This window comes from Mus caroli, unplaced genomic scaffold (genome assembly GCF_978045245.1).
Source record: "Mus caroli unplaced genomic scaffold, Mus_caroli_1 scaffold_13, whole genome shotgun sequence".
Taxonomy (NCBI): Eukaryota; Metazoa; Chordata; class Mammalia; order Rodentia; family Muridae; genus Mus; species Mus caroli.
The window spans coordinates 2,318,764-2,344,186 of NW_028227268.1; the positions used below are offsets into that span (position 1 = coordinate 2,318,764).

The 25,423-nt window shown below is 48.1% G+C and overlaps 1 protein-coding gene across 1 annotated transcript in view; it reads right to left on the minus strand.

The window, feature by feature from the left end:
* Rptor (regulatory associated protein of MTOR complex 1) overlaps window positions 1–25,423 on the minus strand; it is a 303,680-nt gene that overhangs the window by 207,587 nt on the left and 70,670 nt on the right. The window contains exon 3 of the mRNA XM_021175441.3: window positions 17,718–17,800. Coding sequence (XP_021031100.1) covers window positions 17,718–17,800 — 83 coding nt within the window. The remainder of the gene's footprint in view (window positions 1–17,717; window positions 17,801–25,423) is intronic.

Consider the following 25,423-nt stretch of genomic DNA (forward strand, 5'->3'; position numbering starts at 1 on the left):
TCCGAAGGTCCAGAGTTCAAATCCCAGCAACCACATGGTGGCTTACAACCATCCGTAACAAAATCTGACTCCCTCTTCTGGAGTGTCTGAAGATAGCTACAGTGTACTTACACATAATAAATAAATCTTTAAAAAAAAAAAAAAGCAAAGGGCCTTGCTACAATTATGCAACTGGAATGATAGGGGACAGGAGCGGGGACAGGGAAGGGGAAACGGGAACATGACTTTTAATCCCGTGTCTTTTACTGTGATAAAACCCTGAAAAGGATCCATGGGAAAAAGAGTTGTCACAGAGAAGAGGCAGCTGTCTGTCACACCACATCCACAGGCAAGAGCAGAGAGCAATGTTTTATCTGAACCATGGGAAGTAACACTAAGAGAGAGATTGGTACAAAGTGAAGTCCCTGCTGTGACAGATCTAGATCTGTCCATGTGGCTCTCAGGCCTTTGGGACTGTTTTGTGTGAAGAATGCAGAATAGTTTAGAACTCCATGCTGGAAATCAGCAGAGCTTGAAGAGCATCTAGGAAGACAGAGTTGCTGAGAGAACCATGGGCAATGGAGGCAGCCTGGCTCACAGAGCTGCAGAGGGGAACAGAGACTCTGAGGAACTTGGCTGGGGTTCATCATGAGACTGTGGCCATGAGCCTGGCTTCATTCTGCCTGTCTCTTGAGACCTTCCCTGGATGATGCTGAACTCAGCAATAATTAATGAACTAATTTGTTTGATGGAAGAAAAGGTGTGACAAGTTTCATGTTTCAGACAAGGACAGTGGAAACAAAGCAGCTCTACCCACTGAAGAGATCAGCAGTGTTAAAGGCATCCTGGTCACTCTCTCTGGGCTGTCATATAGACTTGATAGAGTTGTGGCCAAGGAGAGATGACTGCACATCAAGTGGGTAGCAGAGCCTTGCAGTACTGCATGCACCATCCATGGGACCAGTTTTGAAGACATGGAAAATAAAAGATTTGGGGGCCACAGTGAGCATCTGAGGCCAGGCTCAGTGTAGCAAGGTGAGAGTCCCTACAAAGAGGCCTGCAGAGTCCCTGCAGACCCTGGAGGTTATTATATGAAGCTGAAGTCTTAGCTTCAGTGAAGAGCCCAGAATATCAGAGACACAAGGACTGTTGGACATTGCCAAGGAGAGAGACAGACATGAGGTAGGACAGGCTTAAGCCTAAGACAAAAGTTATGTGTCCTACAGGAGGCAGAGCTGGAAGAGTGGGGCTTCCACAACCTTTCTAGAGCCCAGAGGAACAGATGCCAAGCACAGAGCAACAGGACTTGTCGCTGCTCAATAGGAATCATTGGAGCTGGTGTGACTGCTTGCTCTGGGTCTTGGGTGGTAGAAGTCTGTAGCTCGATTGCACTTTACAGCTCCCAGTTGAGACTCGGTCTTTTAAAGTTGGACTGTGGCTTACACTATGATATAAACATTAAAATTCTGCAGACAAAGGATGGACGTTAAATCTTAAGAATGATGAGTGTGGCATTAAGATCTTAAGTTCAAGGCCAGCTTGGACTAGAGTAATGAGTCACTATTGCACAAAAAAAAAAAAAAAAAAAAAACCCACAAAACATTGTACCATGTGTGTGTGTAGATATTATATAGTACTTCAGCATACATATAGTTTTTATATCTTATGTAACAGTTAAATATAGTAAATGAAAAATAAAAGAATAAAACCTATATTAGGGAATATGGATGGAAGCAGCAGGAGCCACAAATGGCTATTTTCTGTCCCCATTCTGTTTGCAGTGGCCCTCTGAGACAAGCACTGAGTCCTGAACTGCACAGATGGGAGGAGGGGAAGTGATAGTAGGGCAAGGTGGGTGAGGCGCCTGTCTTAGTCACACGCATGCTGCCTGATCACAATGGAAAGGAAATTTCTTTTACTTTGAGGAAATGTACCCATCGCTGTTCAGTGCCAGAGTACTTTGTCAAACAGCTAATATAATAATTCCTCTGGAAAAAATAGTATTTATGTGTCTGTGGTGCACGCATGCTATGTATGGGGGTGGGTATTTACATGTATAGGAGTGTGCACGTGTGATGTATCTGGAGTACACACGTGTGATTTATCTGGGGTACACATGTGTAATGTGTCTGGGGTACACATGTGTGCCTGAATACAGAAGTCACTTGGTATCAGATGCCCCCCTCTTTCACACTTTATCTTTTGCTTTTGGTTTTGAGACAGGGTCTCTCACTGCGCTGATCTGTTAGGCAGCTATGCAATGAGCTCCAGGGAGAAGCCTCTCTCTGCACCCCAGGGCTGAGGTTTTAGGCTCAGACCATGACACCCAGCCCAATGAGCTATCTCAGGCTCTGGGCCTGTGAGTATGGAAAGCTCCCTGTGAGCAGGGAGACTTTATTTAATTATGCTATTCTCTTCCCGGGAAGCCTCAGCCAAACCCCATCTTCATACAGGGAGCATGAGGAGATCTTAGCACAGCCATGAAGGAAAATTCAGGACCCCATTTCCTCCACAGTGACTGAATCTGAACAAAGATTCCTTAGTTATTAAGTATCTGCTCAAAAGCCTATCTGTGGTATCAGCCCTTTTTTAAAAGAACAATAAATCAACCTACTAATGTCTGTATTTTAAAGAAATAAAGGATCCAACAATATACAAATGGGCAATGCTGGTACTCAGCCAAGGACATTTAGCACCTCAGCAGCAACTCTGCAACCACGCCTGCAGTTGAGAGTGAAGCAGGGTGGCAGGGCCTTACTGCACACTGCCTACCATCACTCCACTGCCTGACACCCCCTGGGGGCAAAGGCAAAACTGAAGACTATGGGACAGCGATGGTGAGCTTGGTGGTGAGCAGAAAGCTTCAGGCAAAGGCACACAGGGCTCCCCTGTCCTATCTCCACCTTGTGCTCTCTAGGCTTTCTATAAAGATCCCTTCCTATCTGAGCAAGACCCCGCCATCCATTTCTCCTAACCCCTTAAAGCTGGTCTTTACTCAGAGCTATTGACAGAAAGGCAAACACTCACATCAGCTGTGAGGAAAGGGAAGAAAAGACCAATAGTATTTAGAGAGCACACCAACGTGCCAAAATGCTGGCAGGAAGGAACATCGCCACCCCACATTCATAAGTCTGATTACTAAGAATCAGGAGGCGTTCTTCCTTGCAAAGAAAAACAGAGCTGCTCCAGGGGAGGCACAGGAAAGGAAGGAGGGGAGGGCCAGTCAGAGCAAGGTCTCACAGGGCCTGCTCAGAGAAGGCAAAGTGGGATACTAGCAGGGAGAAATGGGAGTACTCAGGAGAAAGTAGTGTGGCCCTTGGGGTGCCAACCTCTGGCTCCACATGGAGGCAATAAGGGAAGAGGAAGCCGAGGGGGTAAGGAAGGCGGAGGGCAGAGTGCTGTTCTCAGAGGATCATGGAGAGAAACATCAATAATGAGCACCAACCTAGATGGACAGACAACACACACATCCTACACACCCTACATACACATCCACACGATACCACACTCACACATCCATAGCCCCATAGATGGTTCCCCCCAGCACTCCCATAATACCTACCCCCCCTACATTCACACACCCCAGGCACACACACTATTCACATCCACACCACATCCCCATACACATCACACTCACACACACTCCCATACACCCTGCACCCCAACCAACTCCCCATACACTCCTAAACATCCCCATTCTACACACACTCTCATACACACCTACTCCCCCACTTCTCCCCATACACTTCTAAACAAAACCACACAAACACACATGCACAACACACAAACACGAGCACACACCACATACACCCCACTCACATGGTGTGAGGCCTGCCATGCCTGGGAAGCACAAAGAACCCTGGCCTGGTGCATAGTGTGGTGTTTTGTTGGTTTATCTGGGATTCTGTCTGGAAGCCTAGACCACCTTGAACTCATGGTCCCCCTGCTTCCACTCTCAGAGGCAGCATCACCAGGGTGGACTGATCCACACAGTCTAAACTCTGCACTGGAGAACAAAGCAGGTTGTCGCTGTGAGAAACCTCCCATGGCTCCAGACTCACTTTTGTGGAGTGTTCACCATTGCAATGACTTTGCAGAAAGAAAGCATGGCAGCTTTATATTTACAGTCATAACTAATCATACGGATGTTCTCTCAATGCACTTCACATCACCTTTGAGACATGATGCCCAAACAGCAGCTAGCACACCAGGGAAGGACTCCACATATGTTGTTTCTAAGAGAACATGTGCATCCTTTCATTTGTCAACAGCTGCACCTGGGCCAAAGAGACTGCCTCTACAAAGGTCAGGAGTGAGAAGGCCGTGCTCCAGACAGGGGAGGGCCTGTTCTTAGCTCCAGACAGGTCCTAAGGAGGACCTTCAGATCTAGAACTCCTGTGAGAAGGTCAGCAACTCAATTAAGGACTCTTCTGCTGTGTAATCTGTAGTGGAAGGTGACTCCTGTCCTGCCCATCCTACTCTGCTGTTTGCTGCAGCACCAACTCTTATTCAAAGAAGCAACGATACAAAGGGAGCCTGTCCTTACCTGGTCCTCACCACGTGCTGCAGTGCCCTGCTGCCATCCTAACCACATGGCCAGCCCTTTCCTCCAGCCCAGAGAGCAGCTGCTTCCCTTTTATCTCCCCAGCACCAGCAGTTCGTTTATTTTCTGTGGCCTGGAGGCAAAGGGCAGTTCTGGGCGGACCACAGGTACCTGGGAGAGCTTACAGATTCCCACAACACTCTGAGGTGACGAGCTGGGGGAGGCACAGAGGAGGCACACAGTAAACAGTTCCCAGTGCTCTGTACTCTGTATAAATGACACATGTGATCTGAGCAGTGCCAATGCCATCCCTGGGAACAAGGCAGAGGAGCCCCATCAAACATTTGATTAGGAGCATGACAGTGATTCAGTGTGACCTTCTGGCAACTGTGTGCCGCCTCTCTCTCCGTCTGAAATGCTGCTCTCAGTTGCCTCCCGTAAGTCCAGATGGTTCTGATAGCCTGTTTTCTGTCAGGTCTATGGTGGGGGGATTGCATCTGGTTTTGCTACCAGAGGCAGAAACAAACCCTAACTCTGAAGGACCTTCTGCTTGGGCAAGTACGAGTGCCCTGGGCTAGGGTTCTCTGCACGGAAGCAGCTGCTCTGGCTAAGAGTCCTGGATTTTCTGCTGTGTTGGATGAGGTGGCAGAATGTGTTCTGACCACGGTAGCAGCTCCTGAAGGTAGTTTACACCAGTGCACACCCATGCACACCATGCACACAGGGGCTTCTCGCTTGTCCTCAGGACACTGCTGACTTGCCCCAGCATCCTTCTCCTCCCTGCTGTTCATATCTCCCACAGGTTACGCCAAGGGGAGGAAGTCTTCCCATGGTTTACATCTCCCACAGGTTACATGCAGAGGAGGAAGCCTCCCCAAAATTCCAGAGCAAAGACAATAAAGATATAATCTATTTTCACAACCAACTTCAGGGAGAGAGAACTTTTCAGACAAGAAGACACAGGAGAAACAGCTCTTCTCAAGGAGGTCACTAATGTCTTCCCTCTTCACCTCAACAATGGGACGGCTCTCATGGCATGTACACATACACATCTGTGTGTACACACACAAGTAAATCTTAAAAAAAAAAAAAAAAAACAATTGCAATCCAGTTTACTATGACAGTTGCCCATCACAAACTGGGATGTTGCAGGAGATGCTGCTACTTTCCAGGACCGTTTTCTAGAGCCCCACCTGTGGCTCTTGCAGTATGGGCTCTACAGAGCAGCAGCCAGCAGATAGTCAGTGACTAGAACTATAGAATAAAGGGCAGCTGAGTGAGAGCAGGCAGAGAGCAGGTCCTCTGCATCCTCTGCCAGCAGCAGAACAGGCAAGACTTCCCAACACAGTGACAGAGAAGGCAGGAGAAATAAGAGATGTTAAGACTGAAATTCACTGCTCTAGACTTAAAACTTATATTCTACCTTGTCAGAAAGTGTCCAGATCCTCTGAACAGAAAGCTATGACTCTACCATAGGCACCCAGAAATGAACCACCCATGTTATACTACATACTCCATCCTCTAGTCCACACAGCTCATGACAGCCTGCAGGCCCTAACCAACAAGGTCCAGAGTTGTGTGTCCTACTAGGTGCTTCTGAGAGAAGCAGGGTGGGAAGAAAGCAGCAAAGCAGCTCAGGAAGCCAAGGGAACAAGCAGCTGGAACAGGAAACACCAATACCGCACAACACTGTCTGCTCAAACCCTCCTCACACAGGGACACGAGGGACCAGGGATGCCTTATGCTACCACTTAAAGTAGCTGGTGCTCCTTGATATCCATCACCAGGACACAGAAAGTTGCCTTCAGCTGTGGTGGAGACAGCTATGCTGTACAGACCATACTTTCTGCTGTCACTGGGGAATTCCATCCAGACCCATGACATCCAGAAAACCCAAGGAAGCCCAAGGGAAATTCTAAACATGACTGGGCAAGAAGCACAGAAACATCCAACCAACATGTGGCCAAGGTGGCTGCCTCTCTCTGCAAAGAAGGAGCAGAGCTTTAAAAAATGCCAGTTACTTCTAGTTCCCAATTAATTTGTTTCTTTTCTGAACTGTGCATCCGTTTGTAGGCACCCTCAAACACCTAGACACTAATAAACACAACCCACATTTACTTCCTGTGTGATGATGAGTTCTATTTGAGGTGAAAATAACATCCATACATCACCTAAGAATTCATTCAAAGACAGCCCAGCATCTCAGTGTTTTTGCCCTCATATCTCCAGAGTGCAGGAGAAAGCAGTTCCTCCCCCACAGCCTGACTTTGTAGAAGGGAAACAAAATCTCTGCCATTTTGTCAATTTCATGGGGCTTGTAACCCACAAATGACAACATACAACCACCCATGGCCTGCAAGCTCATGTCAGGTATTCACACAGAGAAATGAAACCGTACACCCACAGGAAGTCATTTCCACAAACAGCAGCATTATTCATAACACCAAACAGCGGGACTGATCCAAATCCACCTGAGGACATTAATGCATTCAGGATCATCCACAGATTCCACACAGACAGAAGAGAACAATGAACTGCTGGTGCAGGTGACACCAAGAACAGAACAAGAAACGTGCTGAGAGGAGAGTCAAAGGCAGGCCAGCGACTGCACTGCATGAAGGTCAGGATGGGTCAAACAACCGAATGATAGATGGTGGAGGACAGAGGAAGCCAGTGAGGCTGGGAGCATGGTTTAGAGGTAGCCAACCATGTGCAAGGCCTTGGGTTCGATTCCCAACCTAACAGCAAAGGGCAGAAGAAAGCTGTGCAAGTTTTAATGTGCCTGTTCTGAGTGCTGATTAAACAGTAACACACAACCATCAAAACTCATCAAGCTAAAAAACTCTAACTCTGCATGTTACTGCATGTAAATGACATCTAAAAACTACTTGGTGGGAAAACATGTAGAGTAGCAAGAAAAGAGATGAGGTAAATTTTCGAGAGCTGTGACACATGCAAGAGTGAACACAGAATAGGCTTTCTGTGACCGCCAGCCCCAATGTTCTGAATGTGGATCGCTGAGCCCTGGTGTGAAGGGTTGAGTCTCAGGCCAGACAGGGCACAGACCAGATGCCACAGCGTGCGCAGCAATACCTCTAATCAGGATATAGCCCCGTGCTGGAGAACCAGAGCACTATGAGTACCAGCAGTAAGCACATAGCAAGGAAAACAAGCGTTGAGGGTTGTGCCCTTCCCAGAAGTAGCAGCAGAGCCTGCAGGGAAATCTACACAAAACCCACGTTCTCCGAAGGAAAGAGCCCCAGGTCTTACTTACAGCCTTACGGAGGACCTGCACAGGAGGAAGACTGCCCGAGAGACAGCTATAAATGTGCACCCTTCTCAGCACAGGAAGAAGCTGGGTGTCATGAGGGTGAGGAGATGGCTGTGCTGGGACTTGGCAGGAACAAGGGGCGTTCTGGGGCTCTGCCATCTCCAGCTGAGCAACCATGGGAACTGCCTGCCTAGGGGTGCTTGCTCCAAGACACAAAGTCACATGTCCCTTGTAGCACCTGCTACCATCCAAAGCTACTCTTTCTACCCCAAGAAGCTATTAATCTATAATGTTCAGTGACAGAAAAAGAAACTGAGAAGTGGAGGCAGAGGTCAGTCCTGGGTAACACAGGGGGGTCTGGGAAGACCTAAAGGACATTTTAATACACTGTGCTCACATCTGTCCCTCTAAGGGTAGGACTACTCTTTCTTCCTTTCTTTTTTTTTTTGGTTTTTGAAGACAGGGTTTCCTGTGTAGCCCTGGTTGTCCTGGAAATCACTCTATAGGCCAGGCTGACCTCGAACTCAGAAATCCACCTGCCTCTGCCTTCCAAGTGCTGGGATCAAAGGTGTGTGCCACCACGCCCAGCGAAGGACTATTCTTTCAATGAAATACATGTTGTTTTTCCACAAAATCTAGGGTGCCTTGGGTCGTGCAGGGCACTTCTGAGGTACAAGGAGCATTGATTTATGCATGGCTAAGGAAACTAATGTTACCAGATGCCTTCTCATGTGGGACTTCTTTCTACCTGGTACTCATTAAAAGCTATTCAATGAAAGCTAAATTCAGGCGTTTATAACTTACAAAAATGAGAAGAAGCTCCCCGGGCTGTCTGGCCACTCCGCCACTCTACTGAACAGCTCCCCTGTGTCCTGTCACCCATGGCTGCACTGTGGGCACAATATGAACGGAGTAGTGTCCTCTATGTGGCCTAGTCTCTTCTCAGTCACAGGTTCTAAAGCTCACACTGAGACTCAGAACTCAGACTCCATAGGCGGGCCTCATGGCCAGCTAACTATAGCATGCAACACGAAAGCAGTGTCAGCCAGGGTGAATGGGAACAGTGTCTCCATCTCAGAAGTGTGTGTGTGGGCTATGGACATGCTCCAGTGGAGGAGCAATCTCCAAGCACGCAGCAGACTTAACACCCAGCCAGCCAGGAACCACGCTAGAAGGCAGATCAAAAGCCCAGTCTGGACAAAATCTAAGAGACAAGTGGGCATGAGGAAGTCTCTCAAGCTCCAACTAGATCCGAAAAAGAAGAGGCAGATGAAGGTCGGAAGAGGTAGACCCTTTCAAGAAGTTTTCAAAAAGTTCTAAGCAAACATCTTCAAGTTGTAGGACCATGAGCCTAAACAGGGCAGAACACAGGAGAAGCAGAATGCTCAGGCAGGTGAAGAAGTGTTCTGCTGGCTTCATCCATGTCTTCCAGGTTTACATAGACGTGGAGCTACAGCCTATGACAGTGAAGCCACACGGCAAGGCAAAGTGCTTTCAGGTCACTGCACCATTCGGACAGTAGTACAAGTCCACATACCTGTGTCTTATGTGCAAGAGTGTGCCTGTGTGCCTGTGTCGCTGCCTCTGTGTGTATACCTGTGAGGTTGCACACAGATGCCAGAGAAGGATGTCAAGTGTCCTGCTCTGCTTCATTCCCCTGAAGCAGGGTCTCTCCAGCCCTGCTTCTTACAGTACTAAAGTTATAGGCACACACAAGCACACATAGCTTTGACTTGGGTTCTAGGGGTTTAAAATCAGATCCACACTCACACAGAGAATACCTTATATACTGAGCCATCTTCCTAAATTCAATGAAGAGACCCTGTCTCAAAATAAAAATATCAAGTGAAAAGTGACTAAGGAAGACATCTATACATACATCAAAATAAATAAATGTGGGTTTGATGTTATGTGAATTTCTTTTTTTGTTTTGTTTTGTTTTTTGTTTTTTGTTTTTTTGTGACAGGGTTTCTCTGTGTAGCCCTGGCTGTCCTCGAACTAAGAAATCCGCCTGCCTCTGCTTCCCAAGTGCTGGGATTAAAGGTGTGTGCCACCACTGCCCAGCAAATTATGTGAATTTTATTCCAATTATTTTCAATGTCTCCATTGGATTCAACTACACAAGGAGGTCCTGGTGCTATGGTGACCAACCAGGTGTGCAGGCACCTCCATGACACATGGATCTTTTACAAAATGAAGTCAAATAAACATGGGAAGCGTTCAGAACCATTCCCTCTGAATCATTGCACACCTCCCCCACTCAGCAAGTTCTTGTTCAGCTGGGGAATAATTTTACAGCTTTCACAGTGGCGTGCAGTGAGCATATGGGGACTCCCTTTGGCACTCTCAAACTCAGCCTTCCGTGCCTTCTGCTTCCTGACTGTCAGCACCTCCAGTTATACCATGACACCTGTACCAGCACCGTGTGACCAGGCACTCTCAAACACAGCCGCAGGTTCCAAAGCCCACCCGGGTAATAAATGCATAGGTGCCAGAGGCTGGGTGAGTTACAGATTCAGTCTTCAGCAAGCATAGTATCTTTGTCAAAATCTGTCCACACAGAAACGCTGACCTCATCGGGAGGGCAGAGTGGTAAGAGAGAGGTCCTTAGGAGGCTATGAGGAAAGGACTGAGCCCTCTTTCGCAAGATGAGCAGCAGAGGTGGGGACAATTTTGCTCTCCAGACAATACTAGAGACAGGGAGACAGGAAGCAGGATGAGGAGGGTGGGTATGAAGGAACTCTCTGGGGTAGAAAGTTTCAGAGTGGCAGCATGTGTGTCCTAGTGTGGCTTGGGCACCACTCAGGAAGAAGGCTGCGCATCCAGGACCCTCTGGGTGCTGGGGCTGACCTGCTCAGTATTATTCCCATCAGCCCTCCACTTACCGTCTGTCTGTTTGTTTGTTTCCAGACAGGGTTTCTCTGTACAGCCCTGGCTGTCCTCGGCCCACTCTGTAGACCAGGCTAAGTTCCAACTCAAGAGATGCCCTTGCCTTTGCCTCCCAAGTACTGGGATAAAAGGTCTGCACCACCATGCCCACCCCAGCTTCAACTTCCATCTTCAGTCTGAGAAGAATGAAGCAGTTGCACTTGAGGTTAGGGTAAAGGGCTAAAGAATGTCACTGTTACATCTGGCCAGACCAAAGCCAAGAGTCTCTCCACAGCCTCTAAGCTACCTGCCCTCTCTCCAAGGCAGAGACAGCAAGGCCGAGGGCAATCCTCAGAGCCTGATGTAGCACAGCATGGGAGGGAGAGGAGGAGCAATGGTGGACGGCTGGAACCTACTCTGTGCACCACTCACCCTTCCCACTGCCTCCCTTTGACACAGGGACTACAAATAATGCCACTTTCAAGAAAGCTGGAGTCCCACAGCACTCTAGTCACACAGCATGATGCATTCTGCAGGTGAATGCAGTCGCATCTCCACAACCCACCTTTCTCTAAAGTATGTGTAAGCTTTCAAAAAAATGGTAGTCAGAGATGGCGACTCCTTTGTGCTCTCATTAGCTAAAATGGCAGCTTAGGTTTGCAAGTTTGGAACTGGTTTTAGATCTAAGTTCCACATCCAGAGGGCTGTTGTAACACCGTGGCCTTTGGGGACAGGGCAAGACAGGAAGTGCGTGGGCAGGGCTGACTAATAAGCCTTTCGGCTGAAGAGCATCCATCGGAATTGTCCCTGAACATGCTGCATGGAAAGGCTGTCAGGCAAGAAGAGGGGAAAGAGGAGGGGAAACAGGCTGGTACAAGATTATGGCCAGAGCAGAAATACATGCAAAATGTTTATCTTGGGGACAGTTGCTAACATCTGGGCAGGAAGCAGCTAAGGGAGACTATCACAACACAATGGTTAACCCCAAGACAGCCACAAGACACATCTATACCATCTTACAAATTTAATGAGATCAGGGGCAAAGCGCATCACACAAGAGTTTGAATCATGTCAGTATGAGTCAGCCAGCTACAATTCTGCCCGTGGCTAGGAGCCCTCACTTGCAGTTTGTCACAGAAACACAGACAGGTGGATCATGCTGGAGCTCTGGCTCTACAGAGAATCCAGCTATTTTGGAGGAGAGAGAAGGCTGCCAGCAGAGGAAGTCAGGCGGATAGCACAGTCATGACATAGGGGCAGCCTACCAAGGGGTGACATCAATGCCATGATAGTGCTGTGTCTAGATGGACAGTACTGTTCTATCAAAATGTGATTGTCCCAAGTTGAGGGCCACCATTACTAGTCCAAGGCAGGCTACTCCACAGTGATCTCTGAGCACCCCCACTCCACCCCTGAGCCCCACTCGCTTCTTTTCAGGTTGTCCACATGCAACTCTGACACTCCCGAGTAAGGCAGAGCACACTGACTCGCACCAGTACCGGCATGCAGCACACCCCACTGTAAATCCCATAGAGAACACTAAGGTGGGGTGAGGAAGAGCACTAGCAGCATCCGTCCCACCCTGCTCCCCCCCAGAGCAGAGGCAAGCATGTAGAGCCTTCTAACAAAGGAACCAGGAGCAGTCCAGAGAAGAGGCTAGTAGGACCCCAAGCCCCTCTCGAGGGTTCTGAGGTTGCAGGCAGCAGGGAAGGAGAGAGAGAGCTGGAGCAGTACTCCATGCTTGGCCCCTCAGGCTTCCCAACAACCTGCAGCTAGCCTGCTTAAGGGAGGAGGCACATAGGTCCAGCCCCTGCAACCCAGAAGTACAGACGTGCACATAAACACTAGGCTCTGCAAACACCTGTGCCTAAACCTCACGGGACAAGCCTGTAAACCCAACAGAAAGAAATATGTCTCCCTGGCCACGTCAGCTCTACTTCCTAGAAAGCAGCTCACAAGGCATGTATGCAGTCCAAGTGTACAACCCGATCACAAAGCTAAGATAGCTGCTCTTCAGAGGAGTGAGCCCAAGAGCCTTGCTTTGCTGGAGAGAGACCCCACTTCCCAAGTTCACTGCTTGTTGAGATCTATAAAAACATGTTTCATTCGTTGACTACAAATCCACTGTGACAGATACAAGAATGCACTGCAGGGGAGCTAAGATTTAAGACCTGCTCACTGTGGCCTCGGGACACAGGAGTGTGTGGCTCCTACTGACCACTCAGCTCCCTGAAACACCACGGTGACTGCACAGAGCCTTTGCCATTCATTCCCGCTGGCCAAGATGAGAAAGAGCTCCTACAGCTATGTGCACTCACAGCGAAAAGCCTGTCCCCTTGCCTGGCAAACAGGCCCGTTCAGTGGTCACCTCAGCTCCCTGCCAACTGTTACAGGTGCACCAACACTCCTTACCTCCCACAGTAAACGGTAACGACTCCCACAGAACCTACCTGGGAGCCACAGAAGAGCTGGGACCTACCCCAGCAGAGTGCCTCCCACTCCCTGCTTTAGGTAAAGGAGACCTGGCGAGTGCTCCATCATGTCAGCTACCTCAGCTCCTAAACTTGCATCTTGTGCTAAATTGCAGCACCTCAATCTGTCAGGCAAATTCCTAAAAGCCCAAAAGCCTTTGCTCTCAGCTCCCAATAAAACTTCCTCTTGAGGCTCATCATGACATAAGGGGGCTTTACTGCTGAATTTTCCACTGAAACCACGGCTGGCATTTTCCCTTTGCTCTCCTGCAAAGCTAAAGTCTATTACCTAAAGGTAATAAGGAAAGTCTTAAATGTAACTAGGAACAGACATTCCACCAGTGCAAACCGATAAACTATCAATCAGCCAGGCAAGGAAATACGGCCCAATACAGAGTCTGGCAGCCTCTGGAAATAAAATCACAATGGCTTCTCTAAATTCTTTACTGAACCAAATTCACCTTTATCAAAGTATCTGATTTTGAATAATCACACCTAGAAAATGAGAAAATGTGGCAGCTGGGCACAAGCAATGCAATGGGCAGCATGCCAGGCACCCTGGCTCCTTAGGGTGCAGTCAGGTCTCTGCTCCTTCTGCTGTGGAGATTAACACTGCTGTTTGTTCCCACCCACACCAATGTCCAGGCCACAGTGACTTCAGCAAACATGAACGGAACGACCTCACTGCAGACTACCCGACCTCTGTGAGTGGTGCAATAAAGCATACGGAGGAAGAGAAAACTGAATCCAGGGTCTTTCCATCAGAGATCTTGGAATTTAATAACATCCCTATTGTTTTGTTGCAGATGGCACATCAACCTCTCTTTATTACTGCAGAAATACAAGAGCTCTGTAGAGGACAATAAAGTGGTGCATGTTTAGCTTTGCAATGTTTCAAAGGATCCTGATTTACAGTTAGGGACCAGGTACCTTGCACCACACATCTGAGCAGTTCTGTGCAAATTTCCTCTCAGCATGAAGTCTGCACCTACTGAGAGGCTCTCATGGATATCAGGCCTCCTTACTCTGCCCTCAGCCATATGAGAGTATCTAAGCAGGAAATGCTCTATGCACACCAAGCATCTTTGCAGTACATCCCCCCATGTGACGTTCTCCAGCCAGTCAGAGGCATACTGGTGACAACTGTTACCTTAGGCTTGTTTCTAAAATGGAGACATCCCACTAATGGTTCATATCAGGAAATTCTGAGACATTTTTAGCACGTGTAAATGAATTCATCAGTTCTGGCATTCAAGAAGAAATTAGTCAGTATTTATGGCTATAGTGTGGCTTCCTGGATATGGAGAAAGATGTTTGACACACAGCTTCTCGCTAAGATGAAGTTCCACTGTGAAGTTCCACTGTACGTACACAGCCAACCAGAACCCCACCTCTCACCCTATACCATCTTTTCCTAAGCATCCTATAGTCTTAAAACTGTGCTCACCTCAAACTCTTTGGTGTCTCTAACCCTTGCTGTCTCTAACCAAGTCTCCCTGACCTGAAACTACTGGAAGACTGCACCCACTTTTCCAGTGTGGATCCTCTATTGCTTCTTCCTACAGGAGACTCACATTATTATTCATTCTATCCAGGTCATTTACTACATGTAAATGTGACCTGCCTTAAGTCACAATGCCGTGGAACAGATTTACTCTAGGACAGAGATTTAGATTTTAAAAGAACTAGAGAGCTGGCTCAGTGGAAGACCACTGGTGCTCTTTCAGAGGACTGAGGTTCCATCCCCAGCATCCACACAGCTAGCTGCTCACAACCAGGATTCACAGAATCACTGCCAACTTCAGGCTTCAAAGGGGACTACATGCAGGCAAAACACCCAGACACAAAAAATAGTTTCAAGAAAAAAGAAACAAGCTGGGTATGGTGGCACATTCCTTTAATATCAATAAGTGAAGACAGAGGCAAGTGGCTATCTCTGAGTTGGAGGACAGCCTGGTCTACAGAGTGAGTTCCAGGACAGCCAAGACTACACAGAGATACACTGTCTCAAAAGGAAAGGAAGGGAAAGGGAGGGGGAGGGGGGGAGGAGGGGGAAGAGGGGCAAGGGGAGGGGGAGGGGGAAGAGGGGCAAGGGGAGGGGGAGGGAGAAGCGGGGGGGGGGGGGGGGGGAGGGAGAGGGGGAAGGAGAAGGGAAAGGGTCCTAGAAGAAGATCCTGAGGATCTGAAAGATTCTGCTCACTGTCTGCTAGCGTGCACTAGCTAACACCTAATCTCATGCCAAACTATGTGAATAATAACCCAAAACAGACAGACAAAACAGATACACACACACACACACACACACACACACACACACACACACACACACGGAATACACATTACTAATGTGCTGAAATCTTAAAAGTTAACCAGGAAGACCACTTCCCCACAGACTAATTCTCTAAAAGAGAACAACCATCGGAGCAGCACAAGACTCACTGAGAAAGAACGTCAGAAATCTGAAGCAATCTGGTAACTTAGGTTTCCAACCTGGGACAAACGGCTGAGGTGCCTATTTTACATATCAAAGCTGACATTGGCCACCAGGTTATCTCTACAACCCTTAGTCCCTACCTGCTTCAGGGTACCTAGACCCCCCACCCTGAACTCTCCAACCCAGAAGACTGGGCTGCTCTTCCCCATATAATCCGACCATTTGGGTTATGTGCCCTCTTTGTGCCTTTTGGGCCTCCTGATAGCTGCGCCTGGTTTCTCTCTCACCCTGCACATGGCACAGCTCAGTCTGGTGAGTCCACTGTGAACTCCCAGCTGCCCCTGCCTCTGCCTGTGCGCTCCCACACCCCTGCCTCTGCCTCACCCCTGCCTCTGCCTCTGCCTCACCCCTGCCTCTGCCTGTGCGCTCCCACACCCCTGCCTCTGCCTGTGCTCTCCCACACCCCTGCCTCTGCCTCACCCCTGCCTCTGTCTCACCCCTGCCTCTGCCTCACCCCTGCCTATCCCTATGTGCTCCCACACCCCTGCCTTCGCCTGTGCTCTCCCACACCCCTGCCTCTCCCTGTGCACACTTACCTATGACAAACTTCCCCTACATTGACCTAGGAATAATCATGTCCCCTTCCTTTTCCTTTCATTTCTTTTACTCGTTCATTTGGTGCCAAAAACCGGGACCAGACTTATTCTTTCCTTTTTATTTCTTTTTGTTATTATTCAGTAATTCTCTATAAACATACAACTGGAAGATCTGAATGTACATTGTACCCTCAACAAATAAACAAAAGTATAAAAAAGACCTAGCAAAGGTTGGCGCAGCGGAGTCAAATGTATGTCCTCTCCATTCATATCACAGAAGCAAGAAACGTCACTCCACGCATGCTCCCTCCAGTGCTGGCCCACCAGCTGACACACTGGGCACTTGCAAAGACTTCAAAGACGATATTCTTTCTTTGGGACAGCAGCATCTTCGACTACTGATACACATCAATAACTCTCCAATCCCCACCCAACTGCCAAATGCACTACACTCTCTGGAATTTTCTTGTAAACCCCAAAAATAACAGATTTCAAAGGCAAAGCTTTACAAGTGTCAAAACAACCCTGAGGACCTGCCTTCAAAAGAAAAGCCCAAATGTAAAGCACAAAGACCCAGAAATCTCCCCCAACACTTAGACACCTCACAGGCAAACACTACAGCATAAACTACCAAGAGCACTGCTCAAGCCCACAGCAAGTGTTTGATTCATTGCTATTCTCTTACTTGAAGAATGCAAATGTATGAGAAACTCCTGGATGGACTCGGGATCGGTGGATAAATGGTTCACAAGTCAGCCTCCTGGGTAAGCAAGAGTTAAGTGGTGAGGGTCTAAGAATCCTTTGCTTCCCTTCTACTTATAGCATAAAGGGGGGGAGGGTGTCAAACAAAGTCACAGGCACACAGCTGGGGTCACCTGCTTGCTCACCGTGCAGGACTTCACACAAGGGTGAACACGCAGGCATTTATTTCAACACCTCAAAATTCTAATTTCCCATTAAGTTTACTAAATCACCAAAGCAGTTAGTGAGGAAGGTAAAGGAGCATGGGTTTCAGGTCACTCGTGGACAGTGTGACGGTGAAATCCATCCCACACTGCTCCTGGACAGTGTGACCTTAAACCCCACACTGCTCCTCTATAAAGATTAAAAACTCTGAGAGACAAGCAACAAAGACATATAGTCTAAGAGGAACCTCACCTTCTGTATGAAAGCTGAACTCACAATAGGCGTCTCCCTTTTGAATGTTGGGCACTCTTTCCCCACATGTGAATGCTTACGGCAGAAAAGCTCTATCTAGTGGATGTTGTAGAAAATTTATTGAAAATTCATTTTCTATGCAAAATTAAAACCTTGATTTAAGAGTACCATAAAGAACACCTTTTCTAAAAGTTTGGGGAAAGTTACACCAAATAACCAGACCACTGGATGCAGCACGCAAGCTCCACTGACTGCATTGGAAAGGCTGACAGTGACAGTGACAGAGGCCTGGAGGAGCAGGCTCTTACTGGATGATCTGAGATGAAGCCAGACTTCTCTCTCAGGTTCAAACCACACACCCCATGACTGAAAGGAAGGGCAAATGGAGAAGACTTACCCTTGGCTGCCAGTTCTCATACTGCTTCTGTAGGTTTGCACCAATGGTTTCCAGAGCTTTCTGAGGACCCATAGACAGAGGATCTGTAGAAGCAACAAAGAGAAAACTCAGTAACCATGCACGTTCTCCTCTGGGAAAGTTCTTACACGGAGCAAAGTCACCTTTGACAAGATATACACCCAGATATGCCTTTGTTTTATCTGTGCTTAACCAGAAGCAGAACTGATACCACACTAACCTGGCTCCACAGCCCAGGAAGGCTGCTCCTGCCTGCACACTAAAAGGCAGCAGGGCAACCACTCCCCACTATGCAGCACCGGCCATCTTTCCTGCTCTTCACTTCTGCTGCTGTTCAGACTGTCAGAAAGGCCTGGCTATGCTACTACCATACTAAAACTGCTACCCTCCTTGTGCAGAGATGGCTGGGAGGGAGGGAGGGAGGGAGGGAGGGAGGGAGGGAGGGAGGGAGGAACGGAAGGAGGGAGGGACAGAGGGACAGAGGGACTGATGGAGGGTGGGACCAAGAGCAACACTCAATCATTTTCACCTCGATTGTAATGTTGCTACACACACAAGAAAAATGGCTGGTACAACACACAAAGATACCCTTAGTGTGCTGCTTAGTCATCAAATAGCTTCTATGCTAACAGCACTCAGCCTGCAGTTCTCACACCTATCTGTGTCAGGACCCCTTGCCAGTCTTTAAACATCTGATGACCCCACAGAGCTTTTGTCTATTGATATATACAACATATATCATGGGGAAAAGACCCATCTTGGGTGCCACCAGGCCAGCTCTTCATTGCTGTGCTGCAGACACCATATAGCAAGTAATGGCAAAGAGATGTCATAGCAGCAAAAAGAGCCATGGCAACTAAGTTCCTGCTTAAAGCCTCCTCTCCCTACTGTGAATGTGTGTGAGTGAGCGTCTTAGAATATGTCTCATTTCTTAGAATATGAGAGTCTAGCAAGAGGATCACAAGTTCAAGGCCAGTCTGTACTACATAGAGTGAACACGTGAGGGAGAAAAGGAGTGTTTATAGGAAAAATTATTTTGCCTTTATTTATTCATTTAAATATAATAAGCTAGAGCTGGGAAGATGGCTCACAGTCAAGTGCATGTGTTGTTCTGCTAGAGAGGCTTTGTCTAATTCCTAGCACCCTCACCACAACTCACAACCGCCAGAGCTGCAGTTCTAGGGGACCCCAGCATCAGACATGCATGCAGCGAGCGCGCAGACATACATACATCTGAGTGAAACACTCAATGTATATAAAGTAATTATTTAAACTAAAGATGATAAACCCACTATGTCTAAACATGAAAATTATGATCTCTCCAAAAGCTTAGTGAGAGTGAGCTAAAGATGTAGCTCAGTTGGTAGAGTGCCTCGCCCAGCATGCATGCAGCCCTGGGTTCCATCGTCAATGCCACAGCAAAACCAGGCATGTGCAAGCCAGCCCCAATTACATGTTGTCCTTTTATAAGGGAGGGAGGGAGGGAGAGAGGGAGGGAGGGAGGGAGGGAGGGAGGGAGGGAGGGAGGGAGGGAGGGAGGGAGGGAGGAACCAGGCACATGTGTATTCCTGAAATCCCAGCAGTCAGGAGGCAGAGGACCAGAAGTTCAAGGCCATCCTCATTTATACACAGTTTAGTGAAAAGAACGTGACTATCTCCAGCGTGTGACTTAACACATGGCAGCAGGACTCTGCCTGGGGCTGTGTCCCCTCACCCCATCCTCTGACATCTGTGAATGCAGTTGATGCACACAGAGAAAAGTGGCAGTGCTCACTCACACACATTCACAGTAGGGAGAGGAGGCTTTAAGCAGGAACTTAGTTGCCGTGGCTCTTTTTGCTGCTATGACATCTCTTTGCCATTACTTGCTATATGGTGTCTGCAGCACAGCAATGAAGAGCTGGCCTGGTGGCACCCAAGATGGGTCTTTTCCCCAAAGGTGGCTTTGTGCCATGAGGCATTGACTGTAGCAGTTTGTTTTTAGCGCTTCCAGATACCCTCCCAGGGAATCTTTGGATCTACGAATGAAAGACACACACACACACACACAGTGGCTTATGTTTAATATATCATCTAGCTCAATGGCTGGGCACTTCTAACCCTCTGCCTGCTACCCTAGGTACCATTGGGGAAGTGGCCACTTACCCAACATCTTAAATGGCTGGTTGGCTTTATCTCCTTCAGCTCCTAAATCCATCTATATCTCACTGCTTCACAGTGATTTCTCCATCTCCTCCCCAGGCCAACTCTCAGGGTCCCGCCCTATCTCCCTTTGCCCAGCCATTGGTCCCTGGTATCTTTACTGACTGATCAAAAACCAACTGGGAACAAGAAGAACCTTTAGGGTCTGGTCACTCAGATTCCTGATTGAATCAAAGCATAGGCCCTTTAGAAAACATTAGCTCTCCTGAGTGATAAAAATCACATTTCATTCCCTGATATTTAAAACAAATCCACACTCATTGGCACAAAACCATCTCATTAGAGAATGCCTTCAGCAAAAAGAAGCCACCAACTCACAGTCACAGATACAAATTTCTAAATTCTAATGTTTTATTTGAAATCTCAGAGTGTATCGGTGTCAGCTGACTTCCATAAAGTGACAACCCTGCCTCATTCACTTTCTAGAATGTATGTGTCTTTGTTTGGGTAGAGACAGCAGGCCTTGCAAACAGCTCAGCTCCGACACGGCTTTGCAGGCACTCCTGGAAGCTGCCATGTATGGTCAGGTCTGCCCATGGCTTGGGTTCTCACAGACTCTAGTTTCATCTACAAAATGTTAAGAGCATCTTTGGAGACTGAACTTTAAGAAAGCTGTTATATATTTCTAGTTTACCAGGGACAGTCTTTTAAAAGTTGTAATTTTTTTTCTTACTTAGTTTTTATTCATAATCACAAACTTAATTCTGCCACCCAGCTAGACTTATGGGGAATGGGGAAAACATGGAACCTAAGGTGTTGCACTGAGAACATAGATGTCAGGGATCCTGCCAGCAGACAGGGAGGGGTGCTCTCTGATGGCAGAAGGGCATGTGCTAAGATGCAAACTGTGAAACGCATTAGAGTCAGCTACAGTCAGCCCTGTCAAGCATCCAATGGGCCTTGACGCACTGCACATCTTCCACAATGCTCATGCACTCCATCTTGCAGATGAAACCCTGGTGAGCAGTGTGTGGGGTCCAGCATTTGCCTCAGACAAGATCCCAGGCCCTTACACTCCAGGGTGAGTTCTCATCCGCCCACTGGTAGACTTGCTGCCAGTGCCACTGTGTGTAACCTCAGCTCCCCAACACATGGATCCTAGAATAATTATGTGAAAGGAGGAGTCTCCTCTGCCAAGGACGAGGCAGCTTTTCCTTAACAGGGCTTTTAGCACTATTTGACTCTCTATGTATAAGCGTTACTTTGAATTTTTTAATAAGATTAATCACAAGACTTAGTGACAGATTCTGTATCTGGAAGGGAACTTTATGAGCCAGTGTGTCCACATTCTCAGACGTGTTTTCAAGCACAGGTGCTGGAGTTCTGGACGCTCCACTTCAAGCTCAGAAGGACCTGGCACCATGTGGCTGAGTGAAACTGTGTGAGGGGCCTATGGGAAATGTTTGACCAACACAAGATGATAGGACATCAGTGTTCACGTCTCTCTTCTCAGTGGGAAGACAGTCCTAGGATCTAACAACAATCCTAAGGACCCCATCCATAGCCCATGACTAACCAGACCACAGGCTGGCAAGAGGCAGAGGCTATATTACTAAATATCAAAAACACTTTTAAGAGATGGGGTCTCGTGCACCTCGCGTGTCCTAAAATCTGTCAGGTAGCTGGTAACAACCGTGAATCTCTGGCTCTCCCGGGATTAGACCCGTGCCACCAAATCCAGTCCATGCGGTGCTGGAAATCAAATCCAGATCCTGGCACTGAACTCCACCATCCCAGCTCTAGCCACAGCCCCGAAGGTTACAATCAGAAGCCACCTATGCAGTAACAAGGAGAAACCTTTCAAACATCAGGCCATACTGTCTGTGGTGAACACGGGAAACCACAGACTCAGTAAGAAGCACATTAGGAAGCATTCCCCACATCCCTAACTGCAGCTACCATGACGGTGGTAACCTGTGATGGAGAACAGAGAAGCAGTTTTCTCTACGGAAAGGTAAGTCTGTCTGGCCTCTCTATCAGTGCAGTGAGGGCAGGAGTCTGAGGGTGTCAGTTCTAAGGAAGGCCTGACACTACCCTGCTCAGTTGAACTTCTGACACCCCCCCCCCCGCTTCTTCCCCACTAAGGCTACAGTTGCCCCCCCCTCCATATACCACACAGTACACAGCAGAGACAGAGGTGCTTCTAAACCCCTTAATACATGTTGTGGTGACCCCCAACCATAAAATTTTGTTGCTACTTTATAACTGAACTTTTACTACTGTTAGGAATTGTAATGTAAATATCGATCTGTGACCCCCAGAGGGGTCTTGACACATCTTGACAAGTTGAAAACTGCTCCACTGAGGGCTCTGCAGCAGAGATAGCCTGTCAGCTGCTCACCTTCCACCACTGGCCTCAATCAGGGCACCCACTGATCCTCAGGAAGGGACGGACTGAGTGAGTCTGTTGTGTAGCTGTTTCCATGACAGGGAAACACTGCATATCCCAGGGAAGATTCTTAAGATAGAAAGTAAACAACTCAAAATAGCTTCAGAGTCCCTGGAACTGACCAGCTTCACTAGGCCTTTCCTTCCCCCCAGAGTAAATGGTAAAGGGAGCGTCACTCTCAGAGGAGCTGTTAAGAAAGCAGACAGCTGGGCATGGTAGTGCAAGCCTTTAATCCCAGCACTCAAGAGGCAGGGGCAGGCCAGCCTGCTGTACAGAATGAGTTCTAGGACAGCCAGGGCTACACATAGAGAGGTGGAGGTGGGTGCAGGGGGAAAGGGGGGAGGGGACTGAGACGAGTCAAGCGGCTGAGCTACCTGGGAAGGACACTCTCAGTTCTGAGTCAGTTCTGTGCCTGTAAGCAACTTACCCATACACCAGCTGTAAGTAACTCCAGTAAAACTCATTAACTCACCAAGTTGGATTTTAGTGGTTTAGTGGTCTATCATGGGACTCCCTATCAGGAATGAATAGGGGTGTGTTCTCGTGTTTTCTCTCCCCTCTCTCTCCCTCTCCCTCTCCCCAACCCCCTCCTCCTCTGTGTGTGTGTGTGTGTGAGCACGCGCGCGCGCACATGTGCGTGCTGCATCTCCCAGAAAAAGCAGTCATATAACAGGGTGTGGCTGTCACTTCTGATCTCCTAGAATCCCCTGCGATCGATTAATTTTATTTCCTCCCAAAAATATGCCAATGAGTGGGAGAAGAGCCATGAAGGGAAGAGAACAGAAAGGATCGTCTGACATCATCAGCAGAGATTTACTGGGTGTGCTGACCAGTGTCAGTGAACTGGGACGGCAGTGATGCAGGTGGGCACCAGAGGTGGAAAAGTAGCTGGCATCACTGTAAAACTTCTGGCTTTTATATGCTTTTCTTTAAAAAAAAAAAAAAAAGATTTATTTTTATGTATATGAGTACACATGGTTGTGAGCCATCATGTGGTTTCTGGGAATTGAATTCAGGACCTCTGCATGCTCCAGCCCTGCTCGCTCCAACCCTGCTTGCTCTGGCCCAAAGATTTATTATTATATGTAAGTACACTGTAGCTGTTTTCAGACACACCAGAAGAGGGCATCAGATCTCATTATGTACAGGTGGCAGTGTGCCACCATGTGCTTCCTAGGATTTGAACTCAGGACCTACAGAAGAGCAATCAGTGCTCTTATCCACTGAGCCATCTCTCCAGCCCCTATATGTTTTTCTTATCTTAGATCTTCAGCATAAACCCTCTGAATTGCACACATCATGCAGAAGGCATGTGCCTAAGTACCCCTAGCCTGGGATACTGAAGCTGTCTGCTGACCTGGCCCATGGTCCCATAGGCACAGTTGGTGCTACCCATCAGCAACAGCAGAACTGCGCTCTCTCTCTCTCTCTCTCTCTCTCTCTCTCTCTCTCTCTCTCTCTCTCTCTCTTTCTCTCTCTCTCCCCTTTACCAACTGTCACCTACACACACACACACCTTGATGCACTGCCCCCAAGACTTTCCCTTCCAAAGAACCACTGTCATCCCTAACAGCACTCCAGGGAAGGCTCTGAGAGACTATCCACCTGTATGGGCTCCTGAGTCTGGTCCCGATCTGAAATGCAGAGTCACCCATAAGGAGAAAAGAAGCTAGCTGAGCCCACTTGACACTCCCACTCAGATGAGAATCAAATTCAAATATGAAGATGTGCTGCCAAGAGCCATCACAGGCACTGGCAATGTGGGCTTCTGGTTCCATGTTGTGCAAGAGTTTCATGGGTGCCCTGAGTCTGGAAGTGCCATTAGAGTCTTCCCATGCACTTGGATCAGGCACAGCCTCCGTATGTGGCCACCACAGTAAAAACACAAGAACAGGAGTAGTACACAGAGCTCGAGGCTCTATGAACCCTTGCAGTTCTCAGTGCCTTGTGTTAGCAGACATGTAAACACTCGCTAATTGACTTATTAGTTGAGCACTGCCTACTGCATGGAGTGTAAATCAGAGTGCCTTTCAAGGATTCCGCCATTAATTAGTTGTGTAACCTTGAATGGCTAATTTTTGATTGAGAAAATACATAATAGCAAAAGGGTTACTTTGAAATTAGGGATGGCTCTTGATGACTGTATCTTATTAATCATAATGTCGTCCCTCCGTTTTATAATTAGTGACAAGCACACCGTGGGGCCTGTCTCCTGACTGAGCTTCAGAGCAAAGCCTGGCCACAAGGCTCTGTAGAGCTGAGCAGATCCACTCCAGGGTCTGACTAATGGTGGGACCTTCAGCCCTGGAATGGGATAGATCTTAGGACAAAAGCTACCATCCATAGCTGGCCTTGTCCTCCTCAAAAGCCTCATATCCCACATGCCTACAGAATGATGAAAACCTGGAGCTGCAATACTTTACAGCCTGGCACAGGGGAGGGAGAGTGGCTAGAATACCTGACCTAAAATACAGCCTCAGGATTTAAGTCTACTGGAAAGGAATGAGGGGGAAACCACAGTGGTTTTGCTATCCTCTCTCAAAGGGGAACAGGGACACTACCTTAAGCTACCAGCACAACAGGACAGAGAATGCAGTATTCTAAACCAAGAGCCCAGAAAGCAGAGGCTCCAACTGCTTCTAGCACTATGCCACTGCTAATGGTCACAGCTAATCCCACTGCCTGCCTGGAGCGCCAAGTTCAGCCAGCCCAAGGTCACTACTCTGCTCTGCAGCCATGCCCATCTGACATTCACCATAGCGTTCTCCAAGGCCCAGGCCACTCCAGGTGACCTCTTACTGGCTCTGATCTGGAGCTCCAGTCTCATCTCCCCTGCTAGTAGCAGGCTCTGTGCATGTGCTCTGCAGTCAAAGCCAGGCCAAGAGCAGATGCACCCACTGTCTTAGTTCATCTAAAGAGCTCTGGGCAGCAGGGTCAAGTGTGTCCCAAATCATTCTCTGGGGTACCAGAATCTCCATGCTTCTGACAGCCAAACTACTACCAGCTAGAACAGACACCCCATCCCACTTGCTCTGCTCAGCAGCTGGTTCTGCACTCTGATGTCAGGCAGGCAGTCCTCAACAAGCACCAGGGCACC